At 34.9% G+C, this 21,004-nt stretch overlaps 3 protein-coding genes across 3 annotated transcripts; 2 read left to right on the top strand and 1 right to left on the bottom strand.

The window, feature by feature from the left end:
- LOC132605506 (putative germin-like protein 2-3) lies at nucleotides 1–2,486 on the top strand. Its single transcript, XM_060318639.1, has 2 exons — nucleotides 1–197; nucleotides 1,773–2,486. Exons 1-2 carry the CDS (start codon nucleotides 86–88, stop codon nucleotides 2,255–2,257), a joined length of 597 nt encoding a protein of 198 aa, XP_060174622.1. The 5' UTR covers nucleotides 1–85; the 3' UTR covers nucleotides 2,258–2,486.
- Nucleotides 2,487–6,029: 3,543 nt separating this feature from the next.
- Nucleotides 6,030–11,138, top strand: LOC132607518 (probable protein phosphatase 2C 43). Its single transcript, XM_060321531.1, has 4 exons — nucleotides 6,030–7,093; nucleotides 9,201–9,568; nucleotides 10,136–10,372; nucleotides 10,478–11,138. Exons 1-4 carry the CDS (start codon nucleotides 6,787–6,789, stop codon nucleotides 10,745–10,747), a joined length of 1,182 nt encoding a protein of 393 aa, XP_060177514.1. The 5' UTR covers nucleotides 6,030–6,786; the 3' UTR covers nucleotides 10,748–11,138.
- Nucleotides 11,139–16,199: 5,061 nt separating this feature from the next.
- LOC132607517 (uncharacterized) lies at nucleotides 16,200–19,498 on the bottom strand. The gene is made up of 2 exons (XM_060321530.1): nucleotides 19,005–19,498; nucleotides 16,200–18,115 (listed from the first exon to the last, which is right to left on the bottom strand). The coding sequence occupies exons 1-2, from the start codon at nucleotides 19,235–19,237 to the stop codon at nucleotides 16,441–16,443; spliced, it is 1,908 nt and encodes a 635-aa protein (XP_060177513.1). The 5' UTR covers nucleotides 19,238–19,498; the 3' UTR covers nucleotides 16,200–16,440.
- Nucleotides 19,499–21,004: the final 1,506 nt, after the last annotated feature.

Here is a 21,004-nt window from a genome sequence, read left to right as displayed (position 1 = left end):
TCAAAAACCTTTATTTGGTTCTATCCTCCTCCCTCTTAATTAATTGTTCTTGCAAACTTGTTTTCTTTGCAGCATTTTTTCAGAAATGACCAAATGCATAATCTTGATGAGCTTGATTTTCACCTTATCATGTTCTGGCTTGGCATTTGAGGCTAGCCCTTTGCAAGACTTTTGTGTTGCAGATACTACAAGCAATGGTAAGCACTGAAGTTTCAACATATGTAGCTCTTCATTTTGAAGTTTTTAACTAGGGGACGACAAATGAGCCGTCTGGGCTGAAGTTGGGCTAATCGAGATGGGCTGAATCAATAGATGGTTTAATGTCCAACCCGCCTAACTTAATCCGTCATTTTCACAATTTTCAAACAAACTTTATAAAATAAAGAAATGACCATTTAAATCTTACAATTCCTTAGTAGAATTATATTCACATTTATTAGGTAAGAGGTAGCACTTGTTATTAACCATATTTGTATGCTTCCTATAAGAATTATATGCTCCTTATACTTACAGAGTCTTGAACAACATCACTGACAGTGACTAATTATATGTACATTTATTTAGGTAAGAAAAGGAAAAATAGATACATACAGAGAAAAATCAATGGACTCTCTCATGCGAGTTCCTAGAAAATTCCTGTTGTAGAGATATATTCTTTTATAGAAGTGTGTCATATGATGTACTCCAAATGCAATAAAAAAGCTGGGAACATATATTTCTAGGGAGTAATGGATTTTTGATCTTTTAAAAACTCTTTTTAGTTTTATGATCTTTTCACAAGAGATCTTCATCTTTTACACGTAAGAGATCTTAAAAAAAACGCGTAAGAGATCTAAAAAAGATATTTTCTTCTACTCAAATTGTAAGAGGTCAAAGATCTTATTTCCTCTATTTTTACTATATGATCTGTTACGTATTTATGTCATTTTTAGATGGTTTTTAAATTATAAGTTGCATCAACGTAATATTACTTTCCTTGCTCGTCTTTTAAGTTTGTACCAGTTGCTTTTACTATTTCTACTTTACAAAATAAGTAATAATAATATTTCACCGGTAATAATATAACCAATATTTTAGCAATCTATAATTTAAAAAAAATTAAACAATTATTTATATGCATGCACAAAAATCATAATGTAGAATGGGACTCTAGAAGTTAAGATTAAGCACTTTCATGGGTCAAGATTGGGCTTCATCATGGGTCAAGTTGGGCTGCAAATTTATGATAGGTCAATTTAGGTTAGCTCAAATTAGTCCATCATCAAAATTACTATTGCCCAAACCCATTAAAGTTTGGGCGTGTCATATGAGTTTAAGCTAGTTTTGTCTCTAGTTTTAACGGTGTATAACTAGTTATAGCAGATTATTCATCGCATTTTCTGCATAACTAAATTACGATTTATAGACAGTTACAAGTTATTATAAGTTCTCTTTAACTTGATGGTGTGATAAATTGCATTCTGCTATGCTACTTAACTATATAAATCTATTTTGATTAGTAATATATATGAATAAAGAGATATATTCATCCATATATACAAAGTTTAACTTTTTAAGAAGGAAATGCATGTTTCTTACTCTAAAATCTATGCATCTAACATATATAAGGTACTGTTTAAGTCGGTGATTTCAGAACAAGTGACCGATATTATTATATGTACACATATTAAGTCCTTTTTATATAACTCGGCCTAAAAACAATGTGTTCATTGAACAAATAAAACCCGTTCTAGATTCGTCTCTAACTATTTGTTTCCCTGTTTAATTGTCAGCTTGGCTAAATGGTGTGACGTGCAAGAATCCTATGCTAGTAGAAGCCAATGATTTTTACTATGGTGGTTTGAATGTACCTAGCAACAAAACCACTCAATCTGGTGTTAAGGTGACTCTTGTTAATGCAGCTCAAGTACCAGGACTCAACACTCTTGGCATTTCAATGGCTCGCATCGACTATGCACGTGGTGGAGTTAACCCTCCACACATTCACCCTAGAGCCTCCGAGATGCTCGTACTCCTTCAAGGCTCGTTACACGTTGGATTTGTCACCTCCAACCCCGAAAATCGGTTAATTTCGAGAGTCATACATATGGGGGATGTATTTGTTTTTCCAGTAGGACTTGTTCACTTTCAGAGAAATGTGGGATATGGAAATGCTGTTGCACTTCTTTCAATGACCAGCCAAAATCCGGGTTTAATAACCATTAAAGATGCAGAGCAGACTCTGCCAGAGCAAGTGAGGTTTATACCAGGTCATTAATCTAAATAGATGAAGATATTTTGTTAATATGATTCAATATTCACTAATTATTGTAATAAACTACTCGTATTATCATTATGTTACAAGTAAAATATGTTGGTATTATCATTTGAAGAATTTAGAAGATCTTGTGATATTCATATATCATTTTTTATTTTTTTTTGCAAGATCTGTTTAATTCCTATGTTTTTCGTCTTCCAATCATGATAAGAAGCACAGTTACACCATAGAATAATCCAAATATATAAGATTACAAATTTCTGACGTTTGTCATGTTTATCCAACTAATATATTAATCCACATCAGATGTTGCTTTCATTTTCTTCTTTTCACTTTTCAACTAACATTAAAAAGTCAACCTCAGAGTTTTGTTTGGATTTTTATTATATATTTTTTGTGAAAAATATGTTTCTGTCAGAGTCAGTAGGAGTCGTTTCTAGGCATGCAGCTCATAATTGTAGCACAAGCCTCTTCCCTTTTGTTTCTTTTTCTTGGATCAGATCAGGTAATGTCGGTGAAAATGCAAATTAAAAGCACTGTAGACTAAAGTTCTTCACGAGTCACTTGTGCTACCTTATTTGATGGGGAAAACAACATTGCCCTCCATCAACACTTAAAAGCACTCATCTAATGACACTAGTCAAATCCTTGTTTTTAGACTTTAATTTTGCACATACTCAGCTACTTTTTCTGTTGAACTCGTATATCCAAGCCTACATCTTCTCCTTGGCATGAAGGTACATTAACATGCTTAACTAGAATTTAAGTGTGAATCTATATATGTATTTACGAAAGTTTGGGAGATAAAAATTAAAGAAGAGGGGACTTGAATGCTGAAGTTAGGCGTTTAGACAATATTTAGTCGAAGCTGAATAATTGCAATTGAAAAGAAATGTTTGGAAAATATTGTACTTGTATTTAGACATGAATCTCAATTTGCACTTATATTTAAAAGTATCTTTTTAATATTTCATCAGTATTTTAAATATTAAAACTATTATTTGCAAATACTGATAGCCAAATCAATATTTGCAATATATCCTTCCCGATCTTTTCCCTTTTCGGATACCTCAATTACAAACCCTTAGCATTTTCTCGGGCAGAAGAAAAATTAATTTATGTACTCCCCCGTCTCAAATTATTTGTCGTTTATTTGTTTTACACGCCCTTAAGAATATTAAGTAGGATGGATATTTGACTAACTTTATCCTTATTTATGTCTAAGTTATAATATCTCTCCATTAGATGTGTACTTTATTTATGTGTTATCTCGATTAATAACAAATTTCTACTAAGGGTAAAATTGAAAAAATAATTAATTGGCTTGAACGTCAAGAACAACAAATAATTTGAAATAACTATTTTTAGTAGGAACAATAAATAATTTGAGACGGAGGGAGTATATCATTATTTAATTTATTGATCATTTTCCCGTAATTAAAGAAAGGCTCTACGTTGGCCATATGCAACAAGTGACTTCTTGCCTTCTTTGTGATAAACTTGAATTTACGTTTGCCATATGGCCTTAAAGCTGATTTCTGAATAAGTCAGTACTCAGTGCTCACTAAACAATTGTGTTGACTTAAACATGCAAATTCATACTCATGTTCATTGAATGGCACCAGCTACGCATCTTATGATTGTGATGTGCTTTTATTTAATGCAAAACTTTACTACGTTTAAGTTTATTTAATCTTATCTTTGTTTAACAAATTGCATTTAAATGATCTTCTAATCCACGAATTTCTTAAGATGTACGGAAACGTTGACAGGCCATAATGAGCAAATTAAATTAGTCTTTTACACCTAACAACCCATAATTTTATTATTTTATTTTAACTTTTTTGTAATTAAAAAAAAAAGACATTTTTGTGATAAGGAAGAATTCATTAACCGTGGAGGAAGGAAGTAACATGGTACTGAAAGTAGATTGAAGGAGATAATATCTCACATGGTCACTTAACTATGGTTAGTTCTCTCAGAGAGACATTCAATTTTGTTTTCTAAAGAAATTGTACTTTCTCTGCGTTTCTACTTATATGATTATTTGTAATTATTAGTTTTGGGTAATCATAATTGTGAGATTTAAAGATTTTCTCGAATTTTATTTGCTTTAAATTTACAAATTATTTACCCAATTATTTGATATTGGAATTTTGGAACTTTGATAGAAGTTGAAACAAAAATGGGTGTTTGGTATAGGGTTTATTACTGGTTCGGGGGATGATTCACCTGTAAAAATACATTTTTTCTTAGTATTTTGTGGTAATTGGTAGTTTAATTTTGAGTAAAAAAGGAGAATGTTATTGTATAAAGAAGAAATAAGTGTTAAATGTTTCAAGATTAGCTCAACTACCAAATGTCACTAAAAAAGCAGCACCATTTAATAAAAGGAATGGTTAAAATGGGTACTTTTTATTTCTTATAATTTTGACTTTAAATTAAATTTTCATGTCAATAAAATTTAATTAAAAAATTACTTAATAGGTTGGGTAACATTATAGGTGAAACACAAATAGTTGAGTGATTTTTTGGTTAGAAAACAAAGTTGAGTGACTTTCTGAGTGAACTAGTCATAGTTGAGTGACTTTCTGGTTAGAAAACAAAGTTGAGTGACTTTCTAAGTGAACTAATCATAGTTGAGTGACCATTTGAGATATTATTTCTATATTGAAGCTTTCACGTACAATAGACCCTTGTGGTCCGGCCCTTCCCCGGACTCCGCGCATAGCGAAAGCTTAGTGCATCGGATTACCCTTTTTATTGAAGCTTTCACGTTTAAATTTGTCATAGCATGCAATTTATCATTTATTAGAGATATCGACTATCGCTACTAAATGAAGTTATTTGTAAAACTTTTAACCTGATTGTGTAAATATTTTATTTTATGTTAGTATATAAAACTTAAACTCCTATTTATAATAGTGAGGTATCTTGATTCTTGTAACTATTGTAAAATCAATTATGCCCTTCGTTCTAGTTTATGCAATGTGCTTTCACCGACACAAAGTTTAAGATTTTTTTTTTTTTGTAATTTTTGATTTAAAATAAAGCATAGATATATGTATGGTTTTAAATCATCTTATTAGAAAAAAAAATTAAAAAAAATCATTTATATTGTTTCTAAATCTATAAAGCACCATTTTTTTTTTACAAACTAAAAGGAAAATGCATCATATAAATTGAAGAGATGGAATATTGTGCTTATTTAATGTATTTCTTAAAACATACCAAATCTGAACCAAATCTAACTGTACATTCCCTTTTTCTTTAATTGTGGTGTCTATATCAGCATGCGGGCACATCGACTAACTCCACCAAGATTAAGAGTTTAAGACAGATGAAAAGAAATCACATTCTATTATTTTACCTTTGCCGAAATTTGAATTTCAGACTTTATGATTCTCTACCTACATCATTGGCCACTGATTCCGCCTTAATCCTATATTAACTATACAACAACAACATATCTAGTGTAATTTCATAAGTGAGGTCTGAGGCGAATAGAGTGTATGCAATCGTTACAAAGTAGAGAGTCGATTTCTGATAGAGCCTCTGAGGTCCTATGTTAACTATACCGTTTTTGTTATAAAAGAATATTAAAAAAGAGCCCTTTAAGAATAAGATGTGTCATCAAAGACACTGCATGATGGATGCATTGGTTACTTAGGCAAGACATAACACAGCTTTTGAGGTGTTAAATTCCTCTTTTCCTAATATTTAAGTAACAAAATTAATTACTATTTAACTTTATTCATTTTATAAAGTTAGGGAAAAAGGCCCTACAAAGAACAACTACCACCCCTTCTTGTCCGGGGAAGTGGAAGAACCTTTCCTCTCTACAAAAATCCCTTATTTTTCTGTTGCAGTTCTCTGTTTTTTTTTTCCTCTCACAACAACAGTTACACACAGTTCCAAGAAAACAAAAAAAAAAAAAAACTTTTATTCTCCTCCATTTTTCAATCTACATTTGATCAGTTCCTTTAAAAAAGATACTTGTGTTGTGGTTTCTTTGAACCCTATAGGGCATTGATGCAAGAACAGGAGTGGGGTTATTGAATTTTCTGTTTTTGGGTATTTCTTGTTACTGGTTTTAGTGTTGATTTGATATTCTTTCTTTGGTTTATTTGATCAAGATTAAATTTTTAGTGTTCTTTGTTAGAAATTCCAAGAAAACTGAATTTGGGTTTTTGTGGGTGTTTCCTATACTGTTGAAATATTGGAGTTCTTGGGTGGCTATTTTGGAAAACTGAAATTTGGGTTTTTGTGGGGTTTTGTTATACTGTTGAAATATTGGAGTTGTTGTTGTGTAGTTTGTGACCTAACAATTTTACTTCAATAGTGGTGAAGTTTGATATTCAAGAAAACTGAATTTGGGGTTTTGTGGGGTTTTCCTATACTGTTTGAGATATTGGAGTTTCTTGAGTAGTGGTGAAGTGTTGGGTTGATTTTTACTTTACTAGTTTGAATTCTTGATCAGCTATTAGCTGTACTTTTATAGTATTTTGAGTGTTAAAAGGAAATGAAGGATGTTTTCTTGGCTGGTAAGGAAAGTATCAGCATGTTGGAGACCATTGAGTCGATATGCACCTATGAGCAAAGATGAAGATGATGTTTATTTAGGAGGTGAGGATGATCCATTTCTATGGTGTAGAGACCTTGAGAAACATTCATGTGGGGAGTTTTCTTTTGCTGTAGTTCAAGCTAATCATGTACTTGAAGATCATAGTCAGGTTGATACCGGTCGTGAAGGTACTTTTGTTGGTGTTTATGATGGACATGGTGGCCCTGAGGCTTCAAGATTCGTCCGTGATCACCTTTTCCTGCATTTAATAAGTGAGATCACTTTCTTCATTTATTTGCTTTGATTTTTTTATGGTTATTGCACTCTTTGACAATGGAATTGATGGTTCTTTTTTTTTTCATTGCAAAATTTACTGTTCTGTATCAGCTATATATGAATTCAAGTTTTAGAAGAAGTGATATTCATGAGTATGTGAGAAATGATCAGTTGCATTTTTCTATTCTGTTTATGTATGCTCTTGCCCATGTTGTAGCAGTAATTAATGGTTATTGCAGTCTTTGACAATGGAATTTATGGGTTTTTTGCAATGCAAAATTTACTGCCCTATATCAGCTATTTATGAATTCGAGTTTTAGAAGAAGTGATATTCATGAGCATGTGAGAAATGATGAGTTGCATTTTTTTTATTCTGTTTATGTATGCTCTTGCCCATGTTGTAGCAGTATTTAAGTGATTTTTGTTACAAGTTGGTATTTAAGTAAAATGTGAAGTAGAAGGCTTCAATTATTTTTCGAATAAGTGAGATCTTCCTTCATTTCTTTTTTCTTCAATGGTTGTTGCAATCTTTGGCAATGAGATTTTTTTTCTTGCATTAAAAAATTTACTGCCTTATAACACCAATTTATTATTTTGAATTTTGGAAGAAGTGATATTCATAGTGATTCTCTTGAGTATGTGTCATACTGTCATGTGACAGAGTTGCAGCATTTTTCTATTCAGTGTATGTCTGCTTTAGTACTTGTTGTAGCAGTATTTAAGGGTGTGTTTGGTATGAAGGAAAATGGTTTCCATGGAAAAGGTTTTCTTGGAAAAGAAATGGATTTCTTACTTATTTTCTAGTGTTTAGTAAGTAAGCAAAAAAAAAAAAAAAAAATTATCTCAAGAGCATTTATATGTAAACGAGCAAAACACTATAGGGGTGGGATGGGGTGGGGAGTGGGGTGACGAGGGTGGGATGAACTTGGAATGTCACTTGAGGAAACTTGTTTTTGCTACTTTCATTAGGGAAGTCATTTTCCTCAAATTTAAGGAACTTGTTTTCCTAGAGGAAATGTTTTCCAAAACATTTTGACCAACCAAACATGGGAAAATTGGGCAAAAATATTTTTCTCCAAACCACACACACCCTTAGAAGAAATGATATTCATAGTGATTTTCTTGAGTATGTGAGAAATAATGAGTTGCGGCATTTTTCTATTCTGTTTATGTCTGCTCTAGTGCATGTTGTAGCAGTATTTAAGTGATTTTTGTATAAGTGGGTATATAAGTAAATGTAGTAGAAGGCTTCAATTGTTACTACTTGGAGGTTTTGCAAATCACTTGAGAAGTGTTTGTTTATCCAAAAAGAATAATCTGTGGACAAAAAAACACTTCAATCTTCATACATTTTAAAGAATGTATTATCACAAATAATTGGTTGATGATAATGCAATTACTCACTCTAAGTAAAATTAATCTTTTTAGTTAATTATTTAACGAACTACTAACACTCTAATTTTTTTTTCATTGCTTTTCTTCTTCTTTTTTCTTAATTGTTGTTGCAGTCTTTATCAATGGAATTTGTGTTTTTTTTTTCTTTGCATTGTAAATTTTACGGTCTTATAACAGCAATTTATGATTTAAAGTTTTGGAAAAAGTGACATTAATAGTGATTTTTCTCCTTTATGTGTTGCCTTTGACCAATTCCTTTTAGTTTATGGGAAATTTTCTTCAAAGGCACAAACAGTAACAATGAGAAACAGGATTCATCGTATTCTTGATGGTGGCAAGCAAACAAGTGTTTTAGTCTCTCGTGTTCTGAAATTCAAAGGAATGCCGTGTTTAGATGGAAAATATTGACATTTTTTAGTAGAATACAAAGCAAACACCTTTTAATCATCTCTGTTATCATTAATATCTGGGGTATTCTCACTTCACTAAAGAGCTGTATGGTAACAATAATATCATCCGCTTACTTACCGTTCCATCTTTTCGGATTGGTTGTGTCGTGTTGACTAATTGTTTTTTGATTAATTTATTGTTGACTTGTTCTTGTGGCTGAATAAGACCTCTTTTTTTCCTATTTTCTTGTGTTATTTCATATGCTACTTGAGAATTTTCGGGAGATGCAGCTAAACATGCACACTTTTTCTTTTACAGAGCTTGCTCGAGAAAATGGAACAATAGATGAAGAAGTCCTTAAAAGTGCCTTTGCTGCAACTGAAGACGGCTTTCTTTCTCTTGTGAGAAGGGCATTTGGTATTACACCATCAGTTGCGTCAAAAGGGTGCTGCAGTCTGGTTGGTGTCATCTGGAAAGGGACATTATATGTTGCTAACCTGGGTGATTCTAGAGCAGTATTAGGTCATATAGTAGGGAGATCCAATAAGATTGTTGCTGAGCAGTTGACTAAGGATCATAATGCCAGTATCGAGGAGGTTAGGAAGGAACTGATGTCTTTGCACCCAGACGATTCAAACATTGTGCTTCATGTCAATGGAGCGTGGCGCGTTAAAGGCATTATACAGGTTTGCTTTTAGTGATATTGAACACAAACTTTTTATGTTATGTGTCATTTTGAATTTTATATTCTGATATCTCATGACAGATGCTCATTCTTTTTTAATCAAAAGCAATCTATTTTTTCATCCTACTCCTTAATATTATCAAAAAGTTAGTGAGCTAAAACTAAATTTACGTAGGATTTATCTAGCTTATCTAGCTCTTTATTCAAGTTTCTTGTCCTATTCGGCTTCTTCCAAGAACAAGACAGTTTTAACCTCATAATATGGTTTTGGACACCTCTGAAATTGACCCAAACAAAATTTGAACTCTGGACTTGGTTGGGAAGTGAATCTACCATTATTTGAAGACCCTGATAAGCCTGTTAAGTACATCCAAATATACTGAACAGAACTATGCCTTTTAATATATATTTCTTTTGACTTTCATGATAGCTGCTGCATCAAGAATCTCATTGACCTTTTGGCTTCTTATTTTCCTGTTTAATTTCATGTAATTCTCCAAATCCGTTGGACTTTTAGTTTTGATTAGTTAGATTCATTTTCCTTTATGTTTGTGTCTGCATTTTTTAGGTGTCTAGATCAATTGGAGATGCATATCTGAAGAAGCCAGAGTTTGCTCTTGGTCCAGCTTACCCACGATTCCACCTTAAAGAACCACTTAGGCAGCCAGTCCTAAGAGCTGATCCATCTGTATGTTCTAGAAACTTACAACCAGGTGATAGATTTCTAATATTTGCTTCTGATGGGCTGTGGGAACTCTTAAGCAATCAAAAGGCTGTGGAAATTGTGCATAACAACCCTAGAGAGGTATCTCCTTTGTTTTCTCTTATTCTGCCACTGATGTACTCATTCACGTTTTTATATATGTCATGTTTGTATGGTTGAACTTATTTTGTTTTAATCCAATATCAGGGCATAGCTAGAAGACTTATTGTATCAGCCCTGGATGAGGCAGCGAGGAGACAAAAGTTGAAGTATGACGACGTTAAGAAGTATGAAAAGGGTGCCAGGAGGGTCTTTCATGATGATATAACAGTTGTTGTCATCTTTATAGATCATGAGATGCTGGAAGGAAAATTACCCGTGCCTGAACTGTCAGTTCGAGGATTTATAGACACTCATGGACCATCAGATTTCAATATCTTGCAAGAGGTTGCTGTGAAGACAAACTCTGTCAAGTGAAACATACCAAACAAGCTGTTGGCCCTTCTTTCTAGGGAAGCCCGGATATGGGAAGTTTCTGACCCCCCATTTTCACAATTGTTTTACCAATTTATGTTTGACATACAATCCAGATGAACAGCAAGACTATCAGGTTGCCTGAGGTCATCGGCAACCTACTTACTTTCTCTAAAATTTTGATGTACACAAATTTTCTGTACAAAGACAAGTTGAGATAACTGGCTCCTATTGTTTACCACAATCTGTCAAAGGACATCAAAGTTATAAGGCCATAGAAGTTGGCGTTGAAATTGAAAATCTGGTAGTTGCGATACTCAAAAATGTGAGCAAGTTGAAGCTCTAAACTCAATGTGAACCTTTGTTATACAAGTGCTTATTCGTTCCTGTTGCTTACCATCAAAGGGGTGTTTTGTTGTTTGGCATGCATGCAACCTTGACTTGTTGCACAGCATGCTTATGCTTGTTTTCATCTCAAATTGAATGTAATAAGAGTGAAAAATTAGGAAATTTTGTGCGAGGGATTGCCATTGTGATTGAAAAAGCAGTACATGCTGTTTCAGATTCATCCACATCAACCTCAGATTTTTGTCATTCAACAATATCTTGTATAGATTTCCTGCTTGTTATAAAAATTGTTTGCAGCTAGACAGGAACTCGAGTTGCTGCTGCTGCATCACAACACCCCCACCCCCCGCGCGCGCTCGCACACACCCACCCACCCCTTGGGAGTAATTGCGGAGCTAGTGAGTTCATCCCTGCAGAGTATTTTTATCATTCTTCCGACTCAACTCTTTCTATTATACACAAACATGCTGTTTGGACTTGTGACCTAACAGCAATACAAGTTGCATACTCTTCTATCAATTTGCTGTCTGAAGCGTTTTCTTCCTTCCATAACACCAAAAGAAGTGCACAAGCACAAATTTTAGGCACAAACACTTGGCTACAGATTGCACTCGATGTTTACACCAAACCATATATATTTATTATATCTAAGTGACTTTAATGAGGTGAGAATGCACGTTAATTTACTATGAGTAAGTGTTTAAAGTTTATCTGCATCCACGTCATGCATCGGCTTGGTGTAAATATTGCGTTTGGCTAAACTTTTATCCAACTACAACCAAGAGTTCCCACAAACCATAAATTCTCTTGTCCCTTTGTCTGTAACTCTGTAAACTTGAAATGAAATGCTTGCGATGGACACATCTCAAATTGAAGTACTATTGTCTGGCGTTGAGCTTATGGCCAGGTACTACCTCTGGCTCATTTTAAACGTCGTTTTCATCACACAAATTAGAAAAAGAAAGTGACTCAGAACAACAACAACAACAACAACAAAAACGTTTTAGAACCATGAAGGCATTGATTATTTTGTCCAAATTCTATCCTAAGTTCAATAAATGATTTATAAAATTCTTTAAAGAGTCTCAACAGTTATTACTCGAGAGTAGACGGTAATTCATCAAACAACCTTTCTGATTAATGCCATTAAATAATTTTTAAATGGATATGACAAATTCTTAAACGGCATTACATAAATCATTTTGGGTCACTTGCCAGTCTCACATTGTACTTTCAAGCTAATTGTATATTTTAGCACTTAATTACCCAATTTAAAGGATATAATCTTTAGAACAACAAAGAATCGCTACTGATACGAAGATGGCAACATAAATAGAAGCATGTTATTAGATAATCACATATTACAACAGCATATAGCTTTCTGTTATGCCCTTTGGCATTTGAAAGACTCTTTATGCTATCATTTAAGTTACACAAAACACAGTGAACAAAATTATGAAGTGTAAAAGAATGTCTTCTTTCTAGAGACGACAAGTCTGTTTTAATTGAAGTCAACTGACTCACCTAATATTCACGTTTGCTCTCACTGAGCCAATTACTTGAACATCACTTTTCAAAGTCGACAAAGCAAAGGTTATTTCATCACATAAGTATACTGCCTCTCTAGGCACATTACACAAAAAAATTCCAAATCCATCAATTGCACCAAAATCTGTTACTTCAGCTTGACATCAGCTCTAGTTATCATTCAGCCAAATATGAGATTGCTAGAGACAACAATTACATCTCAGTCTCAAACAAGTTGGGGTCGGGTTGCTTGACACCATACCTTTAATTTTTTTTAATAAGCAAAAAATAAAATTACTAAAAGTATCCCCAAGTGTGTACCAATCTGTTACAAAATTCAATGGGATTCAGTTCTTTTGAGAATTCAAGGGATCCATGAATTTCCATGATACAATCCAAACCCTGTCTGGCCTCTCTCCCCTACCAAATATACATCTTTTTTAAGCATTTAAACTTAACAAAAAAAAAGGATAAAGCCCTAAAACAGCTATGATTTGTACCAAAAGCACCTATGATTTCTTTCTGACCAAACTGTCCAAAATATACATATAATGGTATGATCTTCCATATGTCCTATTTTCCTCTCTCTTTTTTTTTTCATCTTCCTGGCAGCTGATAACTGCAGCTTCCAGATTTCCTGGCACCACCCACATACTCCAAACATATTAGGAAAACATGCACCAGATTCACTGATTCTGAGCTTTCTTCACAAAAATAGCACAAACTGGTTACTTCATGAACAGCTATCCATCCAAAGGCAGCCACTTTTGGGGAGGCTTTCATCTTCCATATCATTTTCCATGGCCACTGGGATGCCTCTCCATCTCTTTGATTTAGTAACCAGTCAAAACCTAAACTGAGAAAATTCCACATCTTTTGACGGTCCAGAGGAGAGTCTTGGTGTGCATCATTTACTCTCAAATCGGCAAGTGTGCTGGTTAGTACAACCACGTTTTCAAATTCCCGATCCTGAAAGTTTCTTCTTAAACTGTTGTCTCCAATAAAGCAATCTGCCAAGATGCATCTTTTATCGTTCATCAACTCATATAGATCAGGTGACGGCTCCTTAAGGGGTCTATTCTCCATCCGCTTATCCTGTCAGTCTTGTTTTCAACCCATTACCTACTTTACTTCAGACCATGACTGTAAAGTCTTCCCACAGGTTACTAAACTGTTTCCACACCACCAGACCACTTGAGGATACGATCTTCTTTGCGCACCAGTGATTTTTCATTCCGTACTTGGCTGCTACTACTACTACAACTACAACAACAACTATGCCTCAGTCCCAAACAAGTTGGGCTCGGCTATATGAATCCTCACTATTCCATTAAGCTATTCCATACCTAGCTCTCACTACTTTTTTCCGCAATTCCACTGTTCCTCCCTGTCATTATACCTATAACAATTTAAACATAAGACGCTTGTTATGTAGTCTTAAGTTCTTTAACCCTAATCCTCAATTCTTCCTAGACTTGGACACATCTTCCCACTTGATCAAATGTATCCTCTTCTATGCACAATTGACAGTTGACACCATCCCTTCTCTACTTAATTCCAAAAATAGCGATAAAGTATAAAACGATGTCGCATTTCAGCTCCAAAGAACAAACACATAACAATGATTTCTTGGGCAAGCAGTCCCTGTTCTGATTTATTGGTTGATATGGGTAGGAAGATGCAGTGATAGACAAGGAGGCAACAAAACTACCATTGCAGGACTTATTCGCCATACTATTTCCTTGATTAGAAATGCCCTAAAGATGGAGTTTCAGAACATTACGTAGCCTAATGACTGGAGTGGGATTATAAACTCCATTGACAAAGTACATCATAGATACAAGATCGCTACAGTGAAATGGAAGAAGCCTGAACATCATTTTTTGAAGATGAAAATGATGGAAGTAGCTATGGTAACCCTGGACAGTGTGGAGGTGGTTGCATAGTTATAGACTACAGTGGGAAGATGAAAATAGCTATGGACTTGTCTGGAATCAGGAACAGCAACTTTGCTGAATGTCATGACTCATGCCATTTGGAGCGGAATGCACATTTGTTTAGAAAAACATTACATCAATATTATGGTGGAATCTGATTCTCAACAAAAAGTTTCATACATAAACAATGAAGTTGCCAGCAACCCCCCCCCCCCCCCCCCGGGGGGGCAGAAGGAGCAACACAGAGGGCCATCAAAGACTTTTCAACTAAATTCATGTGGATTAGATTTCTGCGAGAAGGATAAACTGCTAACTACCTAGCTAGACTTGCAGCACATGTGCATGATATGATCATTTTTACTAGTCAAGAGGAGCTAGCGATGGAACTTATATGCTTATAGCTTGTTTGGCCAAGCTTTTGAGAAGCCAAAAGTGCTTTCTTTAAAAAAAAAAAATGTTTATTTTAGCGAGTTGAGGTGTTTGGCCAAGCTTTTAGGAAAAAACTAAGTGTTTTTGAGTAGTAGCAGAGGCTGAAAAAAATAGCTTTTCCCAAAAACACAAATACTGCTCTATTATTGCACAAGTACTTTTTCAAAATTAATCAGCCAAACATAAACTGTACTCTCCAGAAGTACTTTTTCGAGAAACACTTCCGATGAAAAACAATTTTCAAAATAAGCAGATTTTGGATTTTGGAAGCTTGGCCAAACAAGCTATTAATCAGAATAAATACGTGGGGTTTTCTAGCATTCAGAATTAAGACTAACAATATCTACATTTTGAATTCTTGAAAATATCTTATTATCACTTTTTTTTATGACTGAGGAATCCGTCTGGAGCTAACCCTTTGGGCCAGCTGCAGCCATCGGAACTGGGAGATGATGGGCCACCCTTTTACCCTTCTGCACTTAAATACTGGACTTAGTTCGCTTGGCACAGGATTCGAACTTGTGACCTAAGACACAAGTCCTAAAACCTTTGCCAATTGAGCTAACCCCATGGTACACACTCACTTAAAAAGGTAGGTATATGAGGAGTCCTTCCAAGTTTACTTTGTTTTGTATGCCTTTGTACCTCGGAGGAGTCCTCCTAGCTAACCTAGATCTGACACTGTATACCACCATGCACGTTATAGTCTTTTGCTTATGATCAATTTAAAAAGGGTGAGCCTGTTCACCCTACAGTTAGGATCTGACTAAGATTTATGTCCTCTTCCTTGGGTACTTTATTGCTATATATAAAACATCCCACCCCAAGAAAAAAACAGCTATAGCTGACTTTGTAGTCCAGATTCATATTTGGCACATCTGAGTTCATAGGATTTTAGTCTATACGAACTTGACGTTAGCGACTCATAGAAAGAGCAACCCCAAAAGAAAAAAAGTAATATAAAATCTTCAAATTTATATTTATATCAAGATACTTCCATCTACAAAAAGGAAAAAAGGAAACAAAGGGAGGGAGAGAGTGTGTACTGTGCATGTTTCTATGTATGTGTTATGTGCTTATACACATGTATGCAAATTTAGAGATACATATTACTCTAAATGATGTTAGAGACAAGACTTGGGTCAAAGTAAATACAAAAACTAGCTTTTTAAGATAATATTACTGTAAATGATGTGTTAGATGTCAAGATCCAGTAAACAAAAAGACTTTGTTTGGACAAGATATATCAGATATCAAAATGTTTTGTCCCATTACATAAAGAGAAAGACTCAGAAGATTTAAACAAAAGAATTCCTCAAAATTCAGATCATCGAGATTACATGCTAGTACATTCAAAGAAAGCTGCAAATACTTTGACATCTCACACCATGTTAAAAGATAGAACGCAGAAAGATACACAATTTCAAACCACAAAAAAAAGAAAATCATTGATGCTTAATTGCATGTGTAAACTCCACTTGAATACCTGTGATCAACCTCGTAAAAATCGGTCTTCCCCTCTAAAGCCGGCTGCAGAGAAATGCCAGACAAAGATCTAGTCCCTTGTGATGAAAACTTTACATAACCAACAAGCTCTAGCTCTACCGCATCATCATCATCATTAATATCTACAGGGAACCTCGCCTTCAATTTGCCAGGATGAGCCTTGGGTGGAATCTCATCAACATGCCATTTCAGTTCTTTCTCAGACCGGTTCAACACAGCTTTAGGTGAAACTTTCAATAATGTTGGATCCACTGGTAATTTCAGGACAAAGGTCACATTGGTTAATGGAACCGGAATATCAGGATTTGCAACATACTGCAGCATTACAGAAAGTAATGTCCCACTAAGACGCTTAACAAGTCGAATCCTCAAAGGCAATGGAGTTAAACGTGGTAGCAAACTGTACTTAATAATCGGTATAGGCTCATTTGACAGTGATGTCTTCACATGAAATAGACCATTCCCAAGGCTGCTCACACGAGAATTTTGCATGACAAACCTCTTAACAGCAGCGGTGTCTTCAACCTTGAATGAAAACTCAGTTTCCTTATTATCATCAGAAGACTTTGGAGGCAGAGTTTTTAAGTAAACAATGCCCGTCAAACCAACTCTAGCAAGCAACGATTCCCTAAACTCAGCACTGATCTCCTCAGTAATGAACATTTCTGGACCATTCATTTTCTTCACCAAAATATCCTCAAGATTCTTGCCAGCACCACCCTCAGCAGTAGCTCCAGCTGCAACTTTTGGTGGTTCACTGGTCTCGAGTAATTCAAGCCCACCGAGTCCCTGATCTTTCTTCACCTTTTTCGTTCCCACATACTCAGAAGCATCTAATCCACCACCCCAAGCATCATTAATCCCTTCAAAATCTTCTGGCAGTGTTGATCCTTCATGACTAAACTCTATCCCACCATAATCCCCTTCAAACCCTTCCACCCCGATGTGTGTTGACTGGCTAGCTGCAGCAGGCGGCAAAGTAGTCACGTCAAGCCCTGCCAATGCCTTTGTAACATCCGAACTATCCTTACCTTTATCCTTCTTAAAATCACCAATCAAAGACTCTGGCTGATTAATCTTATCGCTTGCTGCAAAGGGATCTTTCTCCACCTCAATCTCCTCGACTTTCTCCTCCTCTTTTTCTCCACCCGTAATAATCGCCAATGTGGCCGCCACCTCATCACCCGCCTCCAACGTCTCTTGAGGCAACTCAAACAAAAATTTCGAAAACGTCTCCAATCCGCCTTCTTGTTCCAACGAATGTGCCTCCACATTAACCCAACTATCACCTCCCCTAATCTTATTCTCCGTATGAATAGCCGAATGCACCATTTTCGCTATACTCTCCCCGTGCATAGATGCCAACATAGCCGCCAACCTAATATTACTAACCCCTCTCAACACAATATCCAACGCCATATAAATCTCCGCGTATTTCTTAGCTAACTTCTCCGGTGTCACATCTACACCACGACACGCAGTAACAACCACACTAACAGCTTGATTCACAATACTAATACACTCAAACACATTATTAACAACCATATCTTTATCATTATTATCATCGGCAGTGGTAATAGCAAGCACATAAATCGAGTTAACAAGGCGGTATACGACCCGATACCTGGATTCAACACCAAACAATAACTTATCATTATTATACTAATACACTCAAACAAATTATTAACAACCATATCTTTATCATTATTATCATCAGCAGTAGAACAGCAGGTACATAAACCGAATTAACAAGACGATACACGATCCGATACCTGGATTCAACACCAACAATAACTTATCATTATTATACTAAGGACCCGTTTGGCCATGAGAATTATTTACTTTTTCCCGGAATTTTTTTCACTTTATTTTAAAATTAGCATTTAGCCATGACAATTACAAATACAACTTGAAATTTGGAATTTGAAAAACACCTAAAACCTTGTTTTCACTTTTTTCACTTACAGTACATTCAAACAACCAAATATTCTTTGCAAAAACTATAACCAAACACAACTCCAACTTCAAAAATTCCAAATAAAGTGAAAAATATTTAGTTTCTATGGCCAAACGCCTAATACATTGAAACACACTATTAACAACCATATTATCATTATTATCATCAGTAGAAATAGTAATAGCAAGGACATAAATCGAATTAACAAGACGATACACAAGCCGGTACCTGGATTCGACGTTATTATACTAACTTTATTAACAACTACTCTCTCCATCCCAATTTATATGACACTCTTTCCTTTCTAGTCAGTCCCACAAAAGAATGGCGTCTTTCTATTTTTAGAAACAATTTAACTTTAAAATATCCCATTTTACCCTTAACGAAATGATTTACAGCCGCACAAATATCTATTTCTCATTTTAGATCAAAAGTTTTCACTTCTTTGTTAAATTCCGCGCCTAGTCAAATTATATCACATAAATCTTTATCATTATTATATCATGAGCAGTAGTAAATAGCGAGGGCATAAATGGAATTAAGAAGAGGGATATACCTGGATTCAACACCAACAATAACTTGACCCGAACTAGCAGCAAGCGGGTCATCACCAAGTGACATAGAAGGATCGGAAGTTGAGTCAGATGTAGGTAATTTGGAAAATGAAAGGCGTGTTTGGCGAAAAGCTGAAAGTGCCATTAAGGCACGAGATGGTGGAAACCATTCACGGGTTTGGAGTAATATATCGGGTCCATTTGTGGGTTGAAGAGAAAGTGCCAAACAAGACATTTTTGATCAGATCTTGGTGATTTTTGTATGTGTAAGTATTTTTTTTTTCAAACTAGATAATGCTTATAGGAGCTGTTTGGTAGAGAGATTTAAGTGCAGACAATTTTGGTGACCGGAACAAATGTTGACGGGATTGGAAAAGGATGATCAGTTTTGGAGCAATTGTTAACGGGTCGGATTGTTGCGATCCAATGGGGTCATTTGAACATTGTCCCAATTTTGTGTTAGTTTTTTAATACGGAAATGGATAAAAAAAAATGTCTCTGAACTTTCAAATATAGTTTACTCATACTCTCTGTTAGACTTTTCGATTAATTATGTCCCTATCGTTATACCTTGGTGCAAATATGCTTCTGATTTAGACGGAATGCCACGTGACAGCTCAGGAATAAAATAACCTATCCCCAATTTTTTAACCCGAAAACCCAGCCCTTAATACCCGACCCATAAATGTCTTCTTGAAAAATAACACACCACACAAAAATAACAAATCAATAGAAAAGAGATGCAATAGATCCTTTCATTTTCCTTTATTTGGAATCATATCAATTTGAATTCACACACTAATTTTCAAATTTGAATGACATACCCATTTGATTTTCGGAACAAATTATTGGTGATGCTTAGAAGCAAGTGGGTAACTCAATTTGTTACTAAAAAGTTCGATCGAATATTGAAATTTGTTTTTGAAATTAGATTCATGCGCCAATGTTGTTACCTTTACCATCCATAACTTCATTGTTTCATTGTTGAGCTGAGGTCTGAACTTGTTCGTTAACGGCGACTTAGAAATGGTGTCTTTGCTTCACAAAACCATCCATTAATCAGTACGCCCTTCAATCTTATTTAAAGATGGCGAATTCACAGGTAGCTACTGCAATGGTTAAAATGGCGAGGCCGAAAGATTGTAAACAGCTTGTAGGCAGCAAATTATGAGTCTTCTTGACTGAGATTGCACGAATTTCTGGTTTCTCCTGTCCATTTCAGTTTTGATGAACATTAGGCAGAACTCCACCATTGCAACTTGAGAATCCATGCAATGGAAAGGAGTTCATCAGCAGAAGCAACTGAGAGGACAAAATTCTTAACAAATTGAACTGCTCTGTTCTTGACGGAGAGGACATAATTTCATGTTCATTTTAGTGGGGAAATGGGTACAAAATTACGGGTGGGTTCTAATTGGATTCGGGTTAAAAAATTGGGGTGGGTTATTTTATTCCTGAGCTGTCACGCGGCATTCCGTCTAAATTAAGGGCATATTTGCACCAAAGTACAACAGTAGGGGCATAATTGACCCAAAAGTATAACGGAGGATATGAGTAAACTATATTTGAAAGTTCAGGGGTATTTTTGACCTTTTTTCGTTTTTAATATTTGTCCCCGACAGCAAATAACATTTTTGTCGTGCCATAAATTTATAAATGATTTTTGGCCTTAAAGAAATTATGTCTCATGAGTTCGATTACTTAAAGCCAAAAATTAAAGACCACCCTTTTGAAGGGTAATTCGTGCAATTTCTTCGATCCAATGTATTAGGAAGAAATTAGCAAATAGCCATTTTATGAACTAACTAATTAAGTTTTAGTCCGCATTTTAAAATTATTCACTATTTAGCCACTTATTTTTGTGAAAATTAAAAATTTGAATAAAAGTATCCTAGTTAAATTACGAAAAATATTTAAGAAACTTTTAGTGAAATTTCAACCGTTATCAATTTGCACTCTACCAAAATCGATCTTGGAGTTTGAGTTTGAACTCCATAAATTG

Source organism: Lycium barbarum, chromosome 8 (assembly GCF_019175385.1).
Source record: "Lycium barbarum isolate Lr01 chromosome 8, ASM1917538v2, whole genome shotgun sequence".
Classification (NCBI taxonomy): Eukaryota; Viridiplantae; Streptophyta; class Magnoliopsida; order Solanales; family Solanaceae; genus Lycium; species Lycium barbarum.
The sequence above is the reverse complement of the archived record's forward strand: the minus strand, read 5'-3'. Positions and strand labels throughout refer to the sequence as shown.